A 16,203-nucleotide genomic window follows, 5' to 3' on the forward strand; every position below is an offset into this window, starting at 1 on the left:
CCCTCCCGCCCGCAGGTGAGGTGCGCTCTGACGGGCCACGAACTGCCGTGTCGCCTGCCCGAGCTCCAGGTCTACACAAGCGGCAAGAAGTACCGGCGGCTGGCCGGCGCCTCCCCGGCCTTCGACTACGCCGCGTTCGAGCCGCACATCGTGCCCAGCACCAAGAACCCGTACGTGGGCGGCGCCGGCCTGGCACCGCGAGGGGGCCCGGGGGGTGGGGTTCGGTTCCGGCCCGAGTCCGGCCGCCCCCGGACGGTGGGCGCCAATCCCCCCTCCCCACGGGCGAGCGCGCCTCTTGCGCGGGACGGTTCTCCGCAGCCACCTTCCCCAGGGCTTAGGAGACCTGAGATGCGGGTGGGAGTCCTGGAGCTCTGAGTCACCTGGGGTCCCAGGTGAGACCCGTTTCTGCTGAGCTTGGTTCCTCTTTTGTAAACGAGAGGTATGTCACCTGGGTCTGTCTGCTTCATAGAGCATTGGCAGCGCCCGTGCTTTGTCACTGAGGTTCCGAACGAGGTCCATTTCCCTTCGTCACTTTCGAGGAGAGCTTTGATTGAGCTGAGAGAGTATGGTTGATAGAAACAGCCCAACGCTGACAAGTCCAGGACCTCGCCGGGCTGTCGTGCACACATTTTCACATCAGGCACCTGGGGGCGGGCCAGGCCACCGTCTGTCCCGATCCGTGCTTCTCATCCTCTGGCAGAGTAGAACTGCTCGGCGCGGTTGAGACTCCTGATGCCCAGGCCGCATCGTAGGCCCCCCGCCGGCTCCCACCCCAGCATCTGGCGATTCCGACACCGCCCGCTAGAGGGCGCAGGTCGGGATCCTTGCACACCGGTCCCCTTGCCCCGCAGGCGCCAGCTCTTCTGCAAACTCACCCTGAGGCACATCAACAAAGCCCCGGAGCACGTGCTGCGGCACACGCAGGGCCGGCGGTACCAGAAAGCGCTGCGTAAATGTGAGTGGCCTTGGGGACCCAGCCTGCCCAAAGTCACGGGTATTTGGGGGTGTGCCTGCCCTTCCCCAGGATGAGCCCCCCCTAGAGAGCATAAGTGCCTTTCAGTCATTCTTTAGCGATCCTGGGTGGATGCACCGGCGCTGGGCCTGGCACAGTGACAGCGGCACAGAGGGACAGTGGTAGAGACAGGCGCAAAGCAGGAAGCAGGCTCCGCAGCGCAGTACGTCCTCATTTCACGTCGTCGATAGGTTCTGCGACTTGAAGCAAAATGACCCGTGGTGAAACCAATTTTACCATCGGCTAATTGACATAAATGCGTTTCTTTCCTGCGATATCGCATCGACGTTACAATGAAGCGTTACTGGAGCACCTGCTGTCACGGGTGCCGAGGGAGCCAGGAGGGCCTGCCTCAGGCCTGGGAAAGGCCCCCTGAGGGCTTCTCTTAGCCTGATGCTTGGGGGACATGCGGAGTGCGGGGAGTGCTCCAGGGAGCGGACAGGGTCCTTGCGAGGTCTGAGGCAGACACACGCTTGGCCGAGGGAGGTTCTAAGGGATGTGCCCTCACTGTGACCCCTTGCGCTCTGGCGTTAGAGAGGTGGGTGGAGACGAGGCCGCAGAGGCTCCCAGAGGCCTGGTCAGGAGAACGTGCAGTGAGGACGCATCGAAACGGTTAAAGCGGGGACCGGCCTGACCCATGTGTGTCTCAGCATCACTGTTCCCCGAGGAGAAGGGGAGGGGTGGGAAGGAGTGGACGAGGGGACACTCGGGGGCTGTGCAGTCATCCAGGTGAGGATGGTGGTGGCTGGGGTAATCAGCCGGGTCACAGGTGTTGGCAGGGACGATGGACCCGTGTGGGCAGCTCTTACCTGTTTTGTAGCTAGACCTGCCAGATGAGGGAGAGAAACACATCCACCGAGTCCCGAGGTCCTGGCCTGAGACCCAGTAGGTGACGGATGGCGTGCAATTAGGAGCACTCTGGATAATAAGCTTTCCTGAAAATTTGAAAGTAAAATGTGGACATTTTAAGTTGGAGTTGTGTCAGGGTAGCTGTTGAAAACATGGACTGGTACGCAGATGACGCAGATCACTGACAGGTGGCATGTGCATCCAGGGAGCCAGATGAGAATGGACGGGGCGGGGCCTGCGCACAGAGGACCTCAGGAAGGGGAGGAGGGCCCAGGTGGAGTAGTGTCAGGCAGAGAGGAGGTTCAAGGAGGAACGGGCTCTTACCAACTGTTACCAAAGGGAAGATGAGGCAGAAGTGACCTTGAAGTTGGACAAAGGTAGCTGACCGGCACAGTGAGGACTGCCAGGCTGGAGTAGAGCAGTGGACCGCGACCCAGTGAGGCAGGGAAGGGCCAGGTGGGGCCGTCGGGTGGGTTTGATGATGGGAGGTGAGGACAGCAGGTCCCAAGTCTTCACCGTTTCCTGGTGAAGAAGTGAGGCCCTGTCGCCACCTGAAGGCAGAAATGGATGCTCCGTCCACCCTGTTTCGGGCCCCTGCAGGCCGGCACAGGGGCGGAGCCTGGGCCTGGACTTTCTGGTCACTTGCAGCTGCTCAGAGCCGGGGAGGGGGCGATGAGGCTGCGCTAGCTTCCCTGTGAGCGAGAGTAATTACAGCGCTGGACCACGGGGCTGGGACAGGATGAGGCAGTGAAGCCACTCTGGTGTCAGCATGCCAGCAACGGGAGACGCCATGTGTGGGTTCCGGTGGTGACAAGGCCGCTGTGGGGCCACGGAGTGGGAGTCAGAAGAAGCAGGGTACAGGGCTCTGGAGGTGGTTGGAAGTGGGCAGTGACCTCCGAGGCCAGGGCCCAGCGGGGCTCGTCCACCCCATGAGCGATGATGGCGGGAGATAGGACAGTCCTCGGTGCAGGAGGGGACACTGTGACTCCAGCGAGGTCCTCCTATGGAAGCCTCATTCCTGCTCCTCTGTCCCCGGCCAAGGGTCAGCAAAGGCCAGGTGCCACCCTCCCCTGCCTGAGATGGGGCCTCAGTCTCCTGGCGACAGGCTGGCATGGCTTCCAGGCCAAGGTGCGCTTGAGCCCCGTGCCTGCTCCGTGCCCTGCCAGCCGCTGCTTCCTGGAGCCGGGCTGGGGCTGGAGGCAAGTGCTCAGGCCAGTGGGCCTGCCCCTGGCTGCCCCTCGCCGCACGCCCACCCCCTGGCCTCCCTCTTGTCCTGGTAGGAACTGAGCTGGTGGCACTGGTCTGTACTCGGGGGGGTGGCACATGGGGCCGGGAGGCGGGGGCGACACAGAACAGCTGGCCTGTTCCCCAGACGAGGAGTGTCAGAAGCAGGGTGTGGAGTTCGTGCCCACCTGCCTCCTGCACAAGCGGAGGAGGGCAGACCAGGTGGATGGTGACGGACCACCTCACCCGAGGGCAGCCTTCTGGGAACCCGAGTCCAGCGATGGTGACGCCGCAGTCCTGAGCGACAGTGACAGCATGACAGACCTGTACCCAGGTAAGTGGGAATGCGCCCCCCTCCCAGTCCTGTTGGCACAGCTGTCCTGTCCGTCCGCAGCAAATGGGTCTGGCCTGTCCCTCCCGCTCAGCCCCGAGCCCCACACAGGCGGTCAATGTAACGGGACACGGCCCGGCCCTCTGTTCCTTCCAGCTGAGCTGACCGCCAGAACGGACCTGGGAGGGGCTGAGCACAGGGACAGCACCAACGACCCGCTGACAGATGAGGACGGGAAACCAAGGCGTGACCGAGAGCAGGGCTCTGGGGACAAGGAGAGCGAAGTGGAGCGGGAGCCGGCCGTCAAGCGCGGCAAGGTGAGCGGGGCCGCCGAGGCCGCTTGCCTGGAAGCGGCTTCTTTCCTTTCGGTTTTCAGCTGCTTCAGGCGTCAGAAAGAGCTCTTTCCGCAGACAGGCCCGGGGCCGGGGCTACTCCCGTGGGGGTGGGGGCTGCTTCCCCGTCCGCAGGGAACTGGGCCCCACGGACCAGGTTCAAGACCCCCGGCCTCGGGGATGACAGCCAGGCAGAGGCTCAGCTCTCTGGACGGCGGGGCGGGGCGGGGCGGGGCCGGACGCCACCTCCGCCTTCTGCGGGGCGGGGCCAGGCGGTTCATCCCCTTTGCTTTGGGAATTCCGAGTGCTGCCCGTCAGGAGCCTGTGGCAGCAGCACCGAAGCTGGGGGGCGGGGAGGCCTACCCGGCGCTGTGCCCTGGAGCTGATCAGGACTCTGTTCCCGAACAGAAGCAGTTGGGCTCATCACAGAAGAAGTTCAAAGGTCGCCACTGCAAACCTAAGCGCTTCCGCTCTTCCAAGCAGCTGGGTGAATAAAGCGTTGCTGGGGAACACGCGTCTTGAAAGCCTTTCGAGACTCCTCCGGGTGTGTCGCCCCAGGTCCTCCCCCAGCTGCCCCCTGAACTGCGGGGCGTCCCCAGCTTTTCTCCATCCATGCTGTCCCTGAGGGCAGGGGTGGGGCTCTGTCCCACAGATGTCATGGTCCCGTCCTCCTGCACCCAGGACGCATTTGGACCCTGAGGGAAGAACCATCTGGACGTGGCTTCCGAGGGTCCTCAGCGAAGCCCTGAGGGTCCGTCTGCTCACTGTGGCACCTGGGGCCCCGGCAGGTCCCACCCGACCGGACAGCACCAGAGGGTCACACTCTGTACAACAAATGCCATTATTTATTTTTATGTGTTTCCAAAAATCAGAACGTTCTGAAACACAACTAGGATATAAAATACAGCATAAAATGAGATTTATACCTATTTCCCACAAAAAGCAAAAAATTTTTCAGAAATCGTTTTGCCAAAACCAACTGGTAGATCCTACTTTCCACCCCTCCCGACCAAAGCATCTGCCCCAGGCCCAAGCACTAGCCCACTTGGAGCCTGGGAGGCGGGAACGACCTCGGCATTGAGGATGACCAGGGGCGACCGCACCCCTTGGCCTCCTGGGCTCACAAACCAACAAAGGTTCCCACACACAGTGCTGAGGACCCTTACCCTGCCAGAAACTGCCATAGAGACCAGCCTGGCTGGCGGCGCCATTCGATGGGGTGTCATGCTGTGTGGGCAGGGACAGGGTGTGGGTCAGGAGGCCAGCCGGCCCAGGCTGAGGCAAAGAACCACCCTCCATGCGGTGATCCTAAGTGGGAGAGTAGAAACACCCTCCTTCAGCCACTGCCCCTCTAACAAGGGATGAGCCGCAGCTGTGGCTGGGACACAGGTGGGGTGGTGACAGGTGCATCCTCATTCCCCTGGGATTAGGCAGGGCCAAGCTACAGAGCCAGGCATAGGTCTAAGAGAACTGGGGGACAAAAGGCAGCCTCCCCGGCCCATGTGGCTGACTGAGGCGTGGGGGCTCCCCACCTAACTACCCCTGGCTCTGGTCTGGAGGGTGAACACGGAGACTGGGGCGGCCCTCAGGCTTGCACACCGGGCCGATGACCGGAGGAAAGAAGCTCCGAGGCCAGGCTGAAGGGCCTCCAGGTCCCGAGTCTGGTCAGCTTGGCCAAGTCGGTCTGCCCCGCAGAGCTCGGGGGGACAACGGGACGCGCAGAGATGTTCCGACTGCCCCAGTGGCCTTCACTACAGTGAGGACGAGCGGAGGGTGGCAACGAGCACTCGGGCCCCCCGAGAAAAATGCAGCGTAAGGCAACGTTAGAGCACGTGACAGGAGTCAGACCCGATCCGTAAGGCATCATCACAACTAAAAAGGATTTGGGCTGCATTCAGCATAGCAGACAGGTGATCTGAGTGGGCAACAGCCTCGTGAAAACGTACGTCGTGGCTGCACAGCCTGGGACCGTCCGTCAGGCCAAAGAAAGCCCGGCCGGCGACCGGCCAGGGCGAGCTCTGCCCGCGGTCCCGGCCGAGGCCGCGTGAGGCCGCGTGTGAGGTAACTGGTCTGTGAGCCGGCGCTGTCACGGCCCTGCCCCTCCCAAGCCAGCCACTCGGGAGCGGCCAGGGCCACCTTACAGACATGCCGCCAGGCCCAGGTGGACATGCAGGTCCCTGCAGGCTCCGGGCTGCTTCCCCAAAGACTTCTAGAATCTCCATCCCCACCTTGAGTCACCTAAGTTCCCCGTGTGACCCCATAAAAAATCGTGCGCCAGTCCGGGTCGATTTTCTGAGTCATCAGCGTCTTTTACCAGAACCGTCAACTCTTCTAATCCTGCCTCATTCTTTGGGGCTGGGGTTTTCCTAGGTGTTTTCACTGTCCCCATAAAGTGTACAATGCAGGGCAGAACCACTGGGAAGCCACCGATGTGATTTTCAACCAGAGAGTTAGAGTGACGTTGGGCGGGGCCATCGCAAATCGTGTAGTAGTTTTAGCTGAAAACAAACTTTAAAAAAATAAGAGGGAGACTGCTTCAAATGATACACAGATGTATCTGCTCACAGTACAGCCTGGAGCCCCCCCCCACCCAAAAAAAAAAAAGGACGAAGAGGCCACAGCCAACCCAGCCACTCCCGCCAAGGGGGGAAGGGGCTACCGGCCGGCCAGCTCCGAACGCTCAGCTCCCAGGTGGTGGGCGCAGAGCAGATCTAGCCATCAAATTTCATGTGTCTGCAAATAAAGTTCTCAAAACATCTGTGCCTTTACCGAGGGAGGGAGGGGAGGAGGGTACAGAAATGCTGGCAGTTTTGTCGGATGCGCCCCGAACCAGTCCTCGATGGCCACGGGTCTTCGCCAGGCGGGGAAGGGGCTGTTACCACTCTTTCTTCTTCTCGTCCATGGAGACGCCCCCGGGGCCCAGAGCCACCACCAGGAGCAGGCCTCCGATCACCGACATGGTCTGGAAGAAGTCGTACTTGAGGAAGTCGTGCATGGGCTTGTAGACGGGAATGGTCCAGAAGGCGTTGAAATACACGTTGATGGCGAACAGCCAGACGACGAGAGTCAAGGCAGCCAGCTTGGTTTTAAAGCCGATGGCCACTAAGATCATCAGGGCCGTGCCCACCATGTTCTGGAGAATCTGCAGGGGCGGCAGGTGAGACAGAGAGACTCAGGGGACACCCGGTTTGAGAGCCAGGCCCGTGTCACTCCAGCAGCGGTGCCAGTGAGGCGTGTGCCGAGAGACGCCCGCTAACGGCCGGGGACCGTGCTACAGACAGGGACGAACGTGGGTGCCATGGGCCCGGAGCCGGCGCCCGCTCAGCCGCAAGGACATGCTCTCTAAGCTCCCAGAGGCGAGGAAGGAGCCTGAACGGCACCCCACGCCCTGGCACCAGCGGTTACGCGACAGAGGAGCGAGAGGCAAGGGGCCCGAGACGGGGCCTGTGAAGCGGCACCAGCCCCTCCAGCAAGGGCGGCTCCGGACCTCGCTTGTGCCACAGGCAGCTTCGTGGCACACCAGAGCCTGACCGGTTTTGTTTCTCTTAGGAGGATCAAAAGCGGGGCTTCCTTCGAGCCCCTCGGCTCTGCGAGGCACACGCCAGGGGAGCGGGGACCGGGCCCGCCGGGCCGGCAGCGGTCCTTACCGAGAAGAAGCTGGCGTCGAAGTGCAGGAGGGTCATGAACATCAGCACCAGCAGGACCCGGCCCCCCAGCTGCATGTACTGCTTGGGGGAGCTCTCGCGCATGGTGGGGACGCCCGCAAACATGCTCTTCCCCTCAGAACGGGACTCCGCCAAGAGCAGCAGCAAGCCCCCTCCCAGGGCCAGGTTCCTGAGGGACAGAAACGCGGGGCTGGTCACCAGGGCTCAGCAAGGCTCCAGAGCGCCACCAGACCGGGCAAGGGGGACCGAGGCCAGCCCGAGGCCACGGGACCACAGACGTGAGTTCCACCTACGGAGGCCGCCTGCGACTGAAGACGCATCTGTGCCACCAGACGATGACGGGCCACCGGACACGCCCGGAGCACAGCCCTGGCCTCTGCCTCCCTAGGAACCAGCTGGGGCCCTGTGATCAAGTGTGTTTCCACTCGGACACCCCCCCTCGTGAAATTCGGGGTCAGGAGAGATGCCCTCATTCGCATTTGTGTTCTAGGGCTCCAGGAGGGCTCCCAAAGGCTTTGCCACCCTCCACCAGAGTCCCAGAAGCACGGTCTGGACCCCAAGAAGTTTCTCCCGCCGACAGTTACAGTGCGAAGTCGGCGAGGGAGGAAAGCCGGCCGCCCGCCGACCGGATGCACGCACCTCATCAAAAACTTCAAGTCCCAGAGAATGCTGTAGGCAATCGTCTGCGGGGACAAGGACAGAGAAACTTGAGTCTCAGCATTTTCAAACAGGCTCCTATTTCTGCAGAATTAATAGCATTTGGCAATTTTTCGAATATAAGCTACACAAAACCGTTTTAGGACACCCAGGCCAGCTCCAAGGCCAGCCGTCAGGCTCAGCGTTTGTCAGAGTGCCGGTGGCCCCTGGACCTGGTCCACCGGAGCTGTGCCCGAGTGTGCTGGAGAGCACGGCAGCGCTGAGACACGGTCTCGATTAAGAAGCCACGTGCTCAAAGCGTCTGAACAGCGAGGTGCCGTTCCTTATGGGGGAAGCCGGTAGCTGCAGAACAGCGCTGGCTGCAGCCGACCTCGTCATCTCTCCCCTTGTCAGAGGAAACTCGGGACGTGGCAGAAGGTGGGTACCCAGAGCCAGCACCTGCTCGGGGGCGCCAGCCTCGCCGGCCCTGCTGGGCCGTCCCACTGGCTGGCCGGCTCTCCAGAGCCATTTCTCAGAGCACAAAGGAGTTCCGAGCAGAGACACACGCAGGGCTGAGGGGGAGCCATGCTCAAACCTCACGAAGGCCCCTTTCAGACGCTCTGCTCCAGCCAGGCACGGAGAAGCGAGCGAGACCCCACCGCCCCGCTCACCTGCAGCGCTATGATCCCGAAGAGCCCGAAGCAGGCGTGCTGCACGAAGTTCCGGCTCAGCACCAGGACGCAGCCAGCTGGAAGGGAGTCGTGCGAGGCTCAGGGGCCGTCGTCCCCAGGGAGGAGACGCCACGCACCTGGCCTCCTCGCCCGGCCTCTGGCGCAGCAGCCGCCCAACGACTTACCCCAGGAAAAGTCGGCTTGTAGGAGAATGGCCCACAGGCACGGGCCCCACACGCGCGTCAACTGGACTGTAAAGCGGATCCCTGGCTACAGAGAACGGGCCCCGTCCCCAGTCGGCTGCCACCAGAGGCTCTACTGTGGCGCTAGGACTGGCTGAAAAGTGCAAGTCCCCTTCCGCCCCACGCACGAGGCAGGAAGGCCGCCGCCAGGAGCAGAAGGCCCGTGCTGGCCAACGCACGCGGCGTCCGGCCCGCTCTCCCGTCTGCACACCTGCCTTCCGACCGCTGGCTCCCGCCCACGTCGCCCACGTCACCCACGTCACCCCATCTCCCGCTCCGGCCAGTTAAAAACGGGCTGCGTCCTATTTCGTCAGCAAGCCCAGCGATCAGCCCAGGGCTGGACACGGGCACGCCCAAAGGCCGGCGCACCAGTCCCAGGCCTGGCGCTGCCCTGGACGGGAGTGGGTGAGCGCGGACGACCGTCTCGGGAGACCCTCGGAGTCACTCGCCAGCTCTGGGTGTCTGACCAGCACGTGCTGCGGCCACGGCGTCAGCCAGAGAGCCACTTACTGAGCTGTCCGAGCAGGTTGAGGAGCACGAACGAGGAGGCCAGCAGGTAGCCGCAGCCCCAGGTGCTGTCGATGTAGTCCCGCTGCTCGCCCCACTGGAACCACATGCGGACGCCGTCCTCCAGGAACGTGCTGATCAGGCAGAGGCGCGCCACGTGCGGCAGGTACTGCTTCGTGACTCGGAGGAACTGGGGGCCACAGACGCCTGGTGAGGCTGTGGCGGGGCCACCCCAGCCTAGCCAGGTGCTTCTTGGGCGCGGGAGCGTGGGACTCCGCATCCGCTCCCAACACACCCTGTGGCCCCAGATGTGCGACCACCCAAAGACGGACAACCCTGCACAGGGCTGTCGGCTCAGACCCCGCGAGGGGACGGTGTGATGCTCTCCTGTGAGCACCTGTCATCTCAGCAGACACGTGTCGGTGGCAGCCACGGTCGCAAAACATGGAACTGCCACAGGACACAACAGCTTCTACTCCCAAGGGCACTGGCGAGTGAGAAGCCCTGGATGGCAGTGAGCAGGCCCTCAGAGGCCACATGACCTGGGGCTGGACTGGGCTCTCCCACGGCGTCCTGCACTGAAGGCTGTTCAGCAGCTTCCCTGGCCTCTGCTCACCAGATGCCAACAGCACCCTCCCAACGGTGACAGCCCAAATACGCCTCCAGACACTCCCACATGTCCCTTGGGGGGAGGCAGCAAAATCACCCCCATCCCCTTAAGAACCACCTCTCATTCTCCAAACAGGAAGCTGCATCCCAGTGGGGAGGGGGCTCACCCAGAGCGGTGCTGACCTGACACTCCATGCTGCGACCGGACCCAGCCTGCTGGTCACAGCTGAGCCCTCGGCCTCCCAGCCCTGACAGCAAGGCTCAGAGCTGCTCTAGACGGAAGTCAGCCACATGTACTCCCGACAACAGTCCACTTAGGTGACAGACACGGTCCCAGGCCTAGAGGGCCTCAGGGCTGGCCAACAATGAGCGCATGTGTTTACACGTAGCCCAAGGTTCCAGAGCAGTGAGAGGGAGCGCCAGCCCATGTGTGCAGTCAGGACCCTGGCACACGCCCCGGTCCTTAACGGGGTTCCCGTCGAGAAAGCTCAAGATCGGGCGTGGGCAACTGTGTGTGTGCCCAGTTGTGAACATACCCGTGAACTCAGTATGGCTAATGGGAAGAAAGCTCTGGGATATTTTTAAAAGCCTGCGTAGGCCAAAGCAAATTAAGAACACGCTAACGAATGGATGGACAACTGTTTCAACAGCTATGAAATTCAAGCGTATAAAATCACTGGCAAATGTCAGTGGGAGAAACACATTTTTAACTTCCTCCTGCCAGTCATGCCATTTATGATGGCATGATTAAGAGACAAACACAAGTAGAAACCGAGGTACAAATGTCATCCAGGTGTACCCTGTGCACTTTGTCTTACCAAATCATACGAGCCTCTGATTCAAAAGGACAAAAAAACCCTGTGGTACGTGATAACAGCACAAGCCTGGGAGAAAGATCGGGGAGCCGCCCACATGAGTGACATGTCAGCAAGAGTCTAAAGGGCATCTGTGAAACTGTCCCCTCGAAGGGACAAATTACGTCATGGCCCCTCTTAAGGCTAAATATTATGGGAATAAATGAAGATGAACATAAGAGCATTTCTTAATTATTGGCATTTCAAAAACTTGCTTAAAAGTCCTAGAAACTGCTAAAGCTGTCAGCCGCAGTCAGGGAGCTTCTGGCTGTTTAGTTCAACCGTCGATTTGTCAACTTTGGCTCATCAGCAAAGAGAAGCCTGGCTCACCTGGGGCGGGGGCGGGGGGAGGGAGGAAGAGGCTGCAAGCCAGGTGTCCATGCTCAAGTTTACTGAGCTCGAGCCCCAAGGGGCCAACCGCACTCGCCTGCCCAGCCTGACTCCCACGAAATGCTGGCGCAAGTCACGAGGAGAGACGACCGAGCAGGGCTGGGGGTGACCTCGGGCTGAAGCCGTGGCCGCCCTGGCTCCTACGCCCAACGGCCGGAGCACTGTGACCGCGGACGAGCCGAGTGACTCTGGGGGCCTCTGCTGGCCTTCCACAAAGTGAGGACAGCCGGCTTAACGGTTCTTTCCACCTTTTAATAAGCAGGAGGAAGGGGAAGGAGAAAGGGTCGCGTTTAAAAGAGGCCACAAATATGAGTTCTGGGGTTCACACAGAGAACGCACACAGGGTGCACGTACACTGGGTGCAAACACACACCCCGCATCAGATCGGGAAGTCTGGGGACAGCTGACACCACACACCCTCCCATTCTGCCTCAGGGCACAGAGATAAAGCACCCCTCGGCCAGGGCTGAGAAGCCCCGCCCACAACGCAGGCCTCACCTGGAGGTCAAGGCCTGGGGCAGCACCGAGAGGCTGGGCAGACTCACAGACCCAAGCCACGGTGGGGAGGTGGACCCCAGAAGACAGCGCAGGGACACAGAGACAGACATCGGAGGCGTCCTGACTTGCCTCCCGGGTGAAGCTGAAGGCTGCTCCCTGCCCAGACTCCCGGCCGTCCTCACCAGAGGGGCAAACGCGCGAGGCTGGGGCGGGGCAGTGTCTAGAAGCCCCGGATGCGTCTGCGCTCTAATTCGAGTGTCTGGGTGAAGGCGATTAGAGAGCACGGGACCGCCTGCCCTTCAGACAGGTGACTCACTCCCGCCTTCCAGACGCCGCTCTGCCTGGGGAAGAGGATGCGAAAAGCCAGGTGCACGTGCCCTGAACCGAGCAGGCGCCTGATTCCCAAAGTCAGACGCACTTGGGTCCCCTGTCCCGCTGGCCGAACACGAAGGAAAAACCGCTGATGAGACAACCCCGCTTTGATCTCATCCCCCCACCCCCCGTTTCGTCACAATGGCCGCTGAGCCCACACCGTGCTGTTCTGGACGGCGTCCCGCAGCCAGCGTCCACTCAGGACAGCAGGGAGGAGGCCCCCCTCAGGCACCCAGGCAGCCCCACCGGTGTCCGTGCCAGGCCGGCATCCAGCACACATGACGGGCCCGGAGGGCCAGGGGCCACCTGCCGAGCACACCCCCACCCTCCGGACACGACTGGAGGCGCACGCGGAGCGGGGAGGGCCTGCAGGACGAGGGGTGACAGCCAGGCCGCGTACAGCAACGTCGGGGACCCTCACGATCAAGCATGACAGGGTTCACAAGCAGTGACGACGCCCAAGCAGCTTCGGAAATAAGGGAAACTGAGGTTTACTTACGGGGGTTATTACTTTAGCGGACTGAAGGAGATTTAAGAAACGTAATCACACCCAGCCCGAGTCCTCACTGGGAATGCCTCGACCACGCCACGCGGCCACCTCCCTGTGGCTCCCACGCGGCACGGAACACCTACTTCTCGTGGTGCTCGGGACCAAAAGGAACTGGAGAAAGCAGCCTGTAACCCCTGGTCGCTGGGAACGCTGAGGAAGGGGACAGGCAGGTCAGCTGTCCTTTCCGCCGAGGACCGGGGCTGCCCTTCTCAAGGAACGACTCACACCCACACATTTTGGAAAGCTGGAACCTGTGGTAGGTGCCTTCCCGCACATCGGGCTGAGTCAGGCGTGTGCAGGAGCTCGGTGAGTCACACGCGCACGTCTGTGACCCCGGAACTCCCCGGCCAGTCTCCCGAGTGCTGCTCTTCAGCTTCATGCTGCGCCTCGAGGGACACGAAGAAATGTCCACCATCCCTAAGCTGGAGAGATGGCCTAGCTTTCTCTACTAAAAATCAGTCGTGACAAAGAGACTAACTGTAAGACAACAGTGACAAGCCATGCAGAAGTCGGCGGCAGCTCACCTGCCGGTCTCCCCGTGTCTCCACCGGAAAAGGCGGGTGACCTTCCTGAACCTCCTGCCTAAGTCGGGTGAGCAGGTAAGGGAGCCTGTGCCTCTCCGCCTTCGCTCCTGACCTGATGGAAGCCCTTGGGGCGGGGGGTGACGGAGCAGAGGAATACGAGGGAAATGCTTAGAACCCACCAGTCACCACACCTGATGGCCGTCCGCGAGCCGTCAGTCCGGAGCCCTAACGCGTGGCTGTAAATGCCGGGTCAGTGTCCTGTCAGGGCCATTCTCGCTACCCTACACTTGACCAGTGGCCGAGGGGCGCGCCTGCGGGTGACAGTTCCCAGGACAGGCTCTGTCATGCCAAAGGACAAGTAAAGATACCAAGGACGCACTGGAGAGCGAGGCCCCGTGCAGCCTGTCACCTGGGTGATGAGCCATCAGGCAGAACCCATTAGGTGCTAATCGTCCTGTTTACTGGTTTAACTGTGCTCGAAGTTCCGTCTCCCAGGCTGGCAGTGAGTGCTGAGCTCATTAGTCTCTGCCCTTCCGACCTGGTCTCAGGCGGCCCCCGGGTGCCCAGCTCCCGTGGAGAGCACTCTCGGCGGTTTCTCCAGCGCCTGGCCTCCTGGGAGCAGGAGGACACTGTCCCTGGCTGCCCAGGGCAAGGAGCCTGATGCCAGAGATGCAGCTCGGAAATAGCCCGTCCTCAGAAACGAACCAGACTGCTAACCTGTGCCCTCGCCTCTCCGGGCCCCAAGGGGAGGGCACGGCATGGCGGGGCACCGAGGCGTCCGGCCTTGGGGTACCAAGACAGGGACTCAGAACTTCAGCCCACCACGTGCGGGGCCCGACCGCGGCAGGCCTCCCTCCCGCGTCTGAAGACGGAGACGCTGAGGCCCACCGCACACGGTCCGGAGGGTGACACGCGAACACGCGCGGAGGGCTCAGAGCAGTGGGCTCAGAGCCACTGTCACTACCGCGGAGGGCGCGCAGGCCTCCCCAGGCCCCGATCTCCGCAGCCCTGCCTTTCTGGCCAAATCCTGCCGCTGCATTTTTGCTGATGTTTTCTGAACGCAAGATGAGAAGAAAAGGGTACGTCACATTATCTGACAGGCCATCTCAGAATTTCCCCCCCCTCTTCAAATGAGAGCACTTTCATTTTAAAGGCCTGGCCCTGCAGCACCTCCATTATCGGCAGCTTTGTTTTAATACCACGTGGAGAAGTGTTAAAAAACACACCCCCCCGGCTTGGCCAGATTTGTCCAAAGGAAGCCACGACTGGCTCTGCACCCTGTTATCTGCCACGTCCTCCTCCTGTGCCAACCCTGCCTGTGGCAGAAGAGGCTCCTGTCCGGTTTCGACGAGCACCAGGGCTGCTGCCCGCCCCCCGAGTCACCCACAAAGGGGCACAGAGGTGTCTGCTGACGTCCCCTACCACCAAAGTGGGCCCGGGCGCTGGCGGACAGACACAGCCCGGTCCCCCTGGCTTTTAGGCGGCACGCACTTTGACGAAAGTGCTCTCCCCTGCATGTGCCGGAGAGGGACACCGGACCCATCCAGCAGCCTCGCCCTCCTTCCCCGCGGGCACTTGGTGCTGGCCTTCCCGAGTCCAAGATTCTGCTCCATTCATTAAAAACGAAATGCACAGAAGGCGAAGAAAGGAGGACTCTGTGAAGAGAGCTGAACTTTTTTTCCGTAGGAGTTTATCATTTGGTAGTTGGCAGCTTGACGTTTTATCTGGGTTTGGTTATGAAATTCACTTGCAAAACCAGGGTTTTCCAGGCTGAAGAATAAGTGTCTGTAGCTCTCACAGTCCCCTTGGCTAAAAGGAGCCCCCTTCTTAGGGAGCTGCTACTTAGAGAAATAAAAATAGGTCACTAAAACTATGTCAATGCAAACCGAAAAACCAAAGGCCTACTTGGTTCTCAAGAGCTTTCACTATGAATTGCTTCGGTGAGGAATACAATTTTTAAATTCCGTCTATAAACACAAATCATGCCCTTAAGAAAAACTACTTCAAGTTGCCATACTCCCCCTGTCCCCTCCCCCAAATCGGTTTTAAGACACTGGCTCACAGGAAGGTGGCACACTGAGAACCCAATTATGAGGCCACGCGAGAGAGATCATCCCTCGAGAGGAATGGGAAATCTTGTTCACTGATAACAGATCAGAAAACGCTCGCTTGTTGAAAAAAAAAAAATCACACGCACACACATACTCACAGCCTTCCAGGACGCCCAGCCCCAGAGCAGAATGACTCGCTTCCACCCCATTGAAGTTAAAAACTTGACCTCGCTACTTTGAACTCTGGCAAAGCCACACACGTCAAGTGAACCAAGAAGGGTGACTGGTCCAGACCAGGACCCGCCGGCACGAAATAACAGGGTACTTTTCGGAGTGTAAGCCGTGCAGTAAATAACCCCAGCCTGGCCTTTCTGTAAAGCAAACCGAAGGAGAGGGTGGAACCCTGCAGGACCCCTTCCAGGACTGAGTCTGTCCTTCTGGTTGCTAACACTTTGAACCGTTATCACCCAACTGCCTGTTTCAGGGGCTTCCCTGTCACTCAGCAGGCCACCTGCACACTTCTGGAAGGAAGAAGGCCCAGGAAGAGGGCCTCCCCTCCTCCCAGGCTTGTGTACAGACAGGTACCCATTCAATTCGGTCCCAGGGCAGAGTCCAGGGAGGGGAAATGCAGGGTCAAAGGGACCCCATGAGTCCACCCATTTGGGAAAGAGGGAATAAAAAGTGCCGTGGCTTTCTGTAGTCGGGGTGCATACCAGGGCGCCCACTTTTCTTGGGCAGGACCCCGTCTCCAGGCTGACCAGCGCCTGCTCAGGATCAGAGTTCCCCGCCCCGCTTCCTGAATTCCCAGTAAAAGGAAAACCGTTTAGGGACCACCCCAACAGCTGGGAAACGGGGGCGGGGGGGACGCTCCCCAACCCCCCCACAG

General features: G+C 60.8%; 3 protein-coding genes across 3 annotated transcripts in view; 2 read left to right on the forward strand and 1 right to left on the reverse strand.

Moving 5' to 3' along the window:
* The window catches only part of SURF2 (surfeit 2), a 4,746-nt gene extending 471 nt beyond the window's left edge, over window positions 1-4,275 (forward strand). Inside the window, exons 2-6 of the mRNA XM_011369998.2 lie at window positions 11-170; window positions 852-955; window positions 3,234-3,419; window positions 3,573-3,733; window positions 4,157-4,275. Of these exons, the coding sequence (XP_011368300.1) occupies window positions 11-170; window positions 852-955; window positions 3,234-3,419; window positions 3,573-3,733; window positions 4,157-4,243 (698 nt within the window). The 3' untranslated portion in view covers window positions 4,244-4,275. The remainder of the gene's footprint in view (window positions 1-10; window positions 171-851; window positions 956-3,233; window positions 3,420-3,572; window positions 3,734-4,156) is intronic.
* Window positions 4,276-4,575: 300 nt separating this feature from the next.
* SURF4 (surfeit 4) lies at window positions 4,576-12,263 on the reverse strand. The gene is made up of 5 exons (XM_011369938.2): window positions 9,473-12,263; window positions 8,721-8,797; window positions 8,053-8,096; window positions 7,396-7,582; window positions 4,576-6,890 (listed from the first exon to the last, which is right to left on the reverse strand). The coding sequence occupies exons 1-5, from the start codon at window positions 9,747-9,749 to the stop codon at window positions 6,624-6,626; spliced, it is 852 nt and encodes a 283-aa protein (XP_011368240.1). The 5' UTR covers window positions 9,750-12,263; the 3' UTR covers window positions 4,576-6,623.
* Window positions 12,264-13,242: 979 nt separating this feature from the next.
* Window positions 13,243-16,203, forward strand: part of STKLD1 (serine/threonine kinase like domain containing 1) — a 24,275-nt gene continuing 21,314 nt past the window's right edge. The window contains exon 1 of the mRNA XM_023536469.1: window positions 13,243-13,341. Within this exon, the coding sequence (XP_023392237.1) occupies window positions 13,243-13,341 (99 nt within the window). The remainder of the gene's footprint in view (window positions 13,342-16,203) is intronic.

Source organism: Pteropus vampyrus, unplaced genomic scaffold, assembly GCF_000151845.1.
Source record: "Pteropus vampyrus isolate Shadow unplaced genomic scaffold, Pvam_2.0 Scaffold157, whole genome shotgun sequence".
In the NCBI taxonomy this organism is placed as follows: Eukaryota; Metazoa; Chordata; class Mammalia; order Chiroptera; family Pteropodidae; genus Pteropus; species Pteropus vampyrus.

Excerpts from the sequence above, each read along its gene's own strand:
- SURF4 (XM_011369938.2), bottom strand. The coding sequence starts at position 9,749 with ATGCGGAGTCCCACGCTCCCGCGCCCAAGAAGCACCTGGCTAGGCTGG. Across the intron at positions 8,798-9,472 it reads CAACCTGCTCGGACAGCTCA|CTGGCTGCGTCCTGGTGCTG; the intron begins GTAAGTGGCTCT and ends ACTCCCTTCCAG. Across the intron at positions 8,097-8,720 it reads TCGGGATCATAGCGCTGCAG|ACGATTGCCTACAGCATTCT; the intron begins GTGAGCGGGGCG and ends TTGTCCCCGCAG.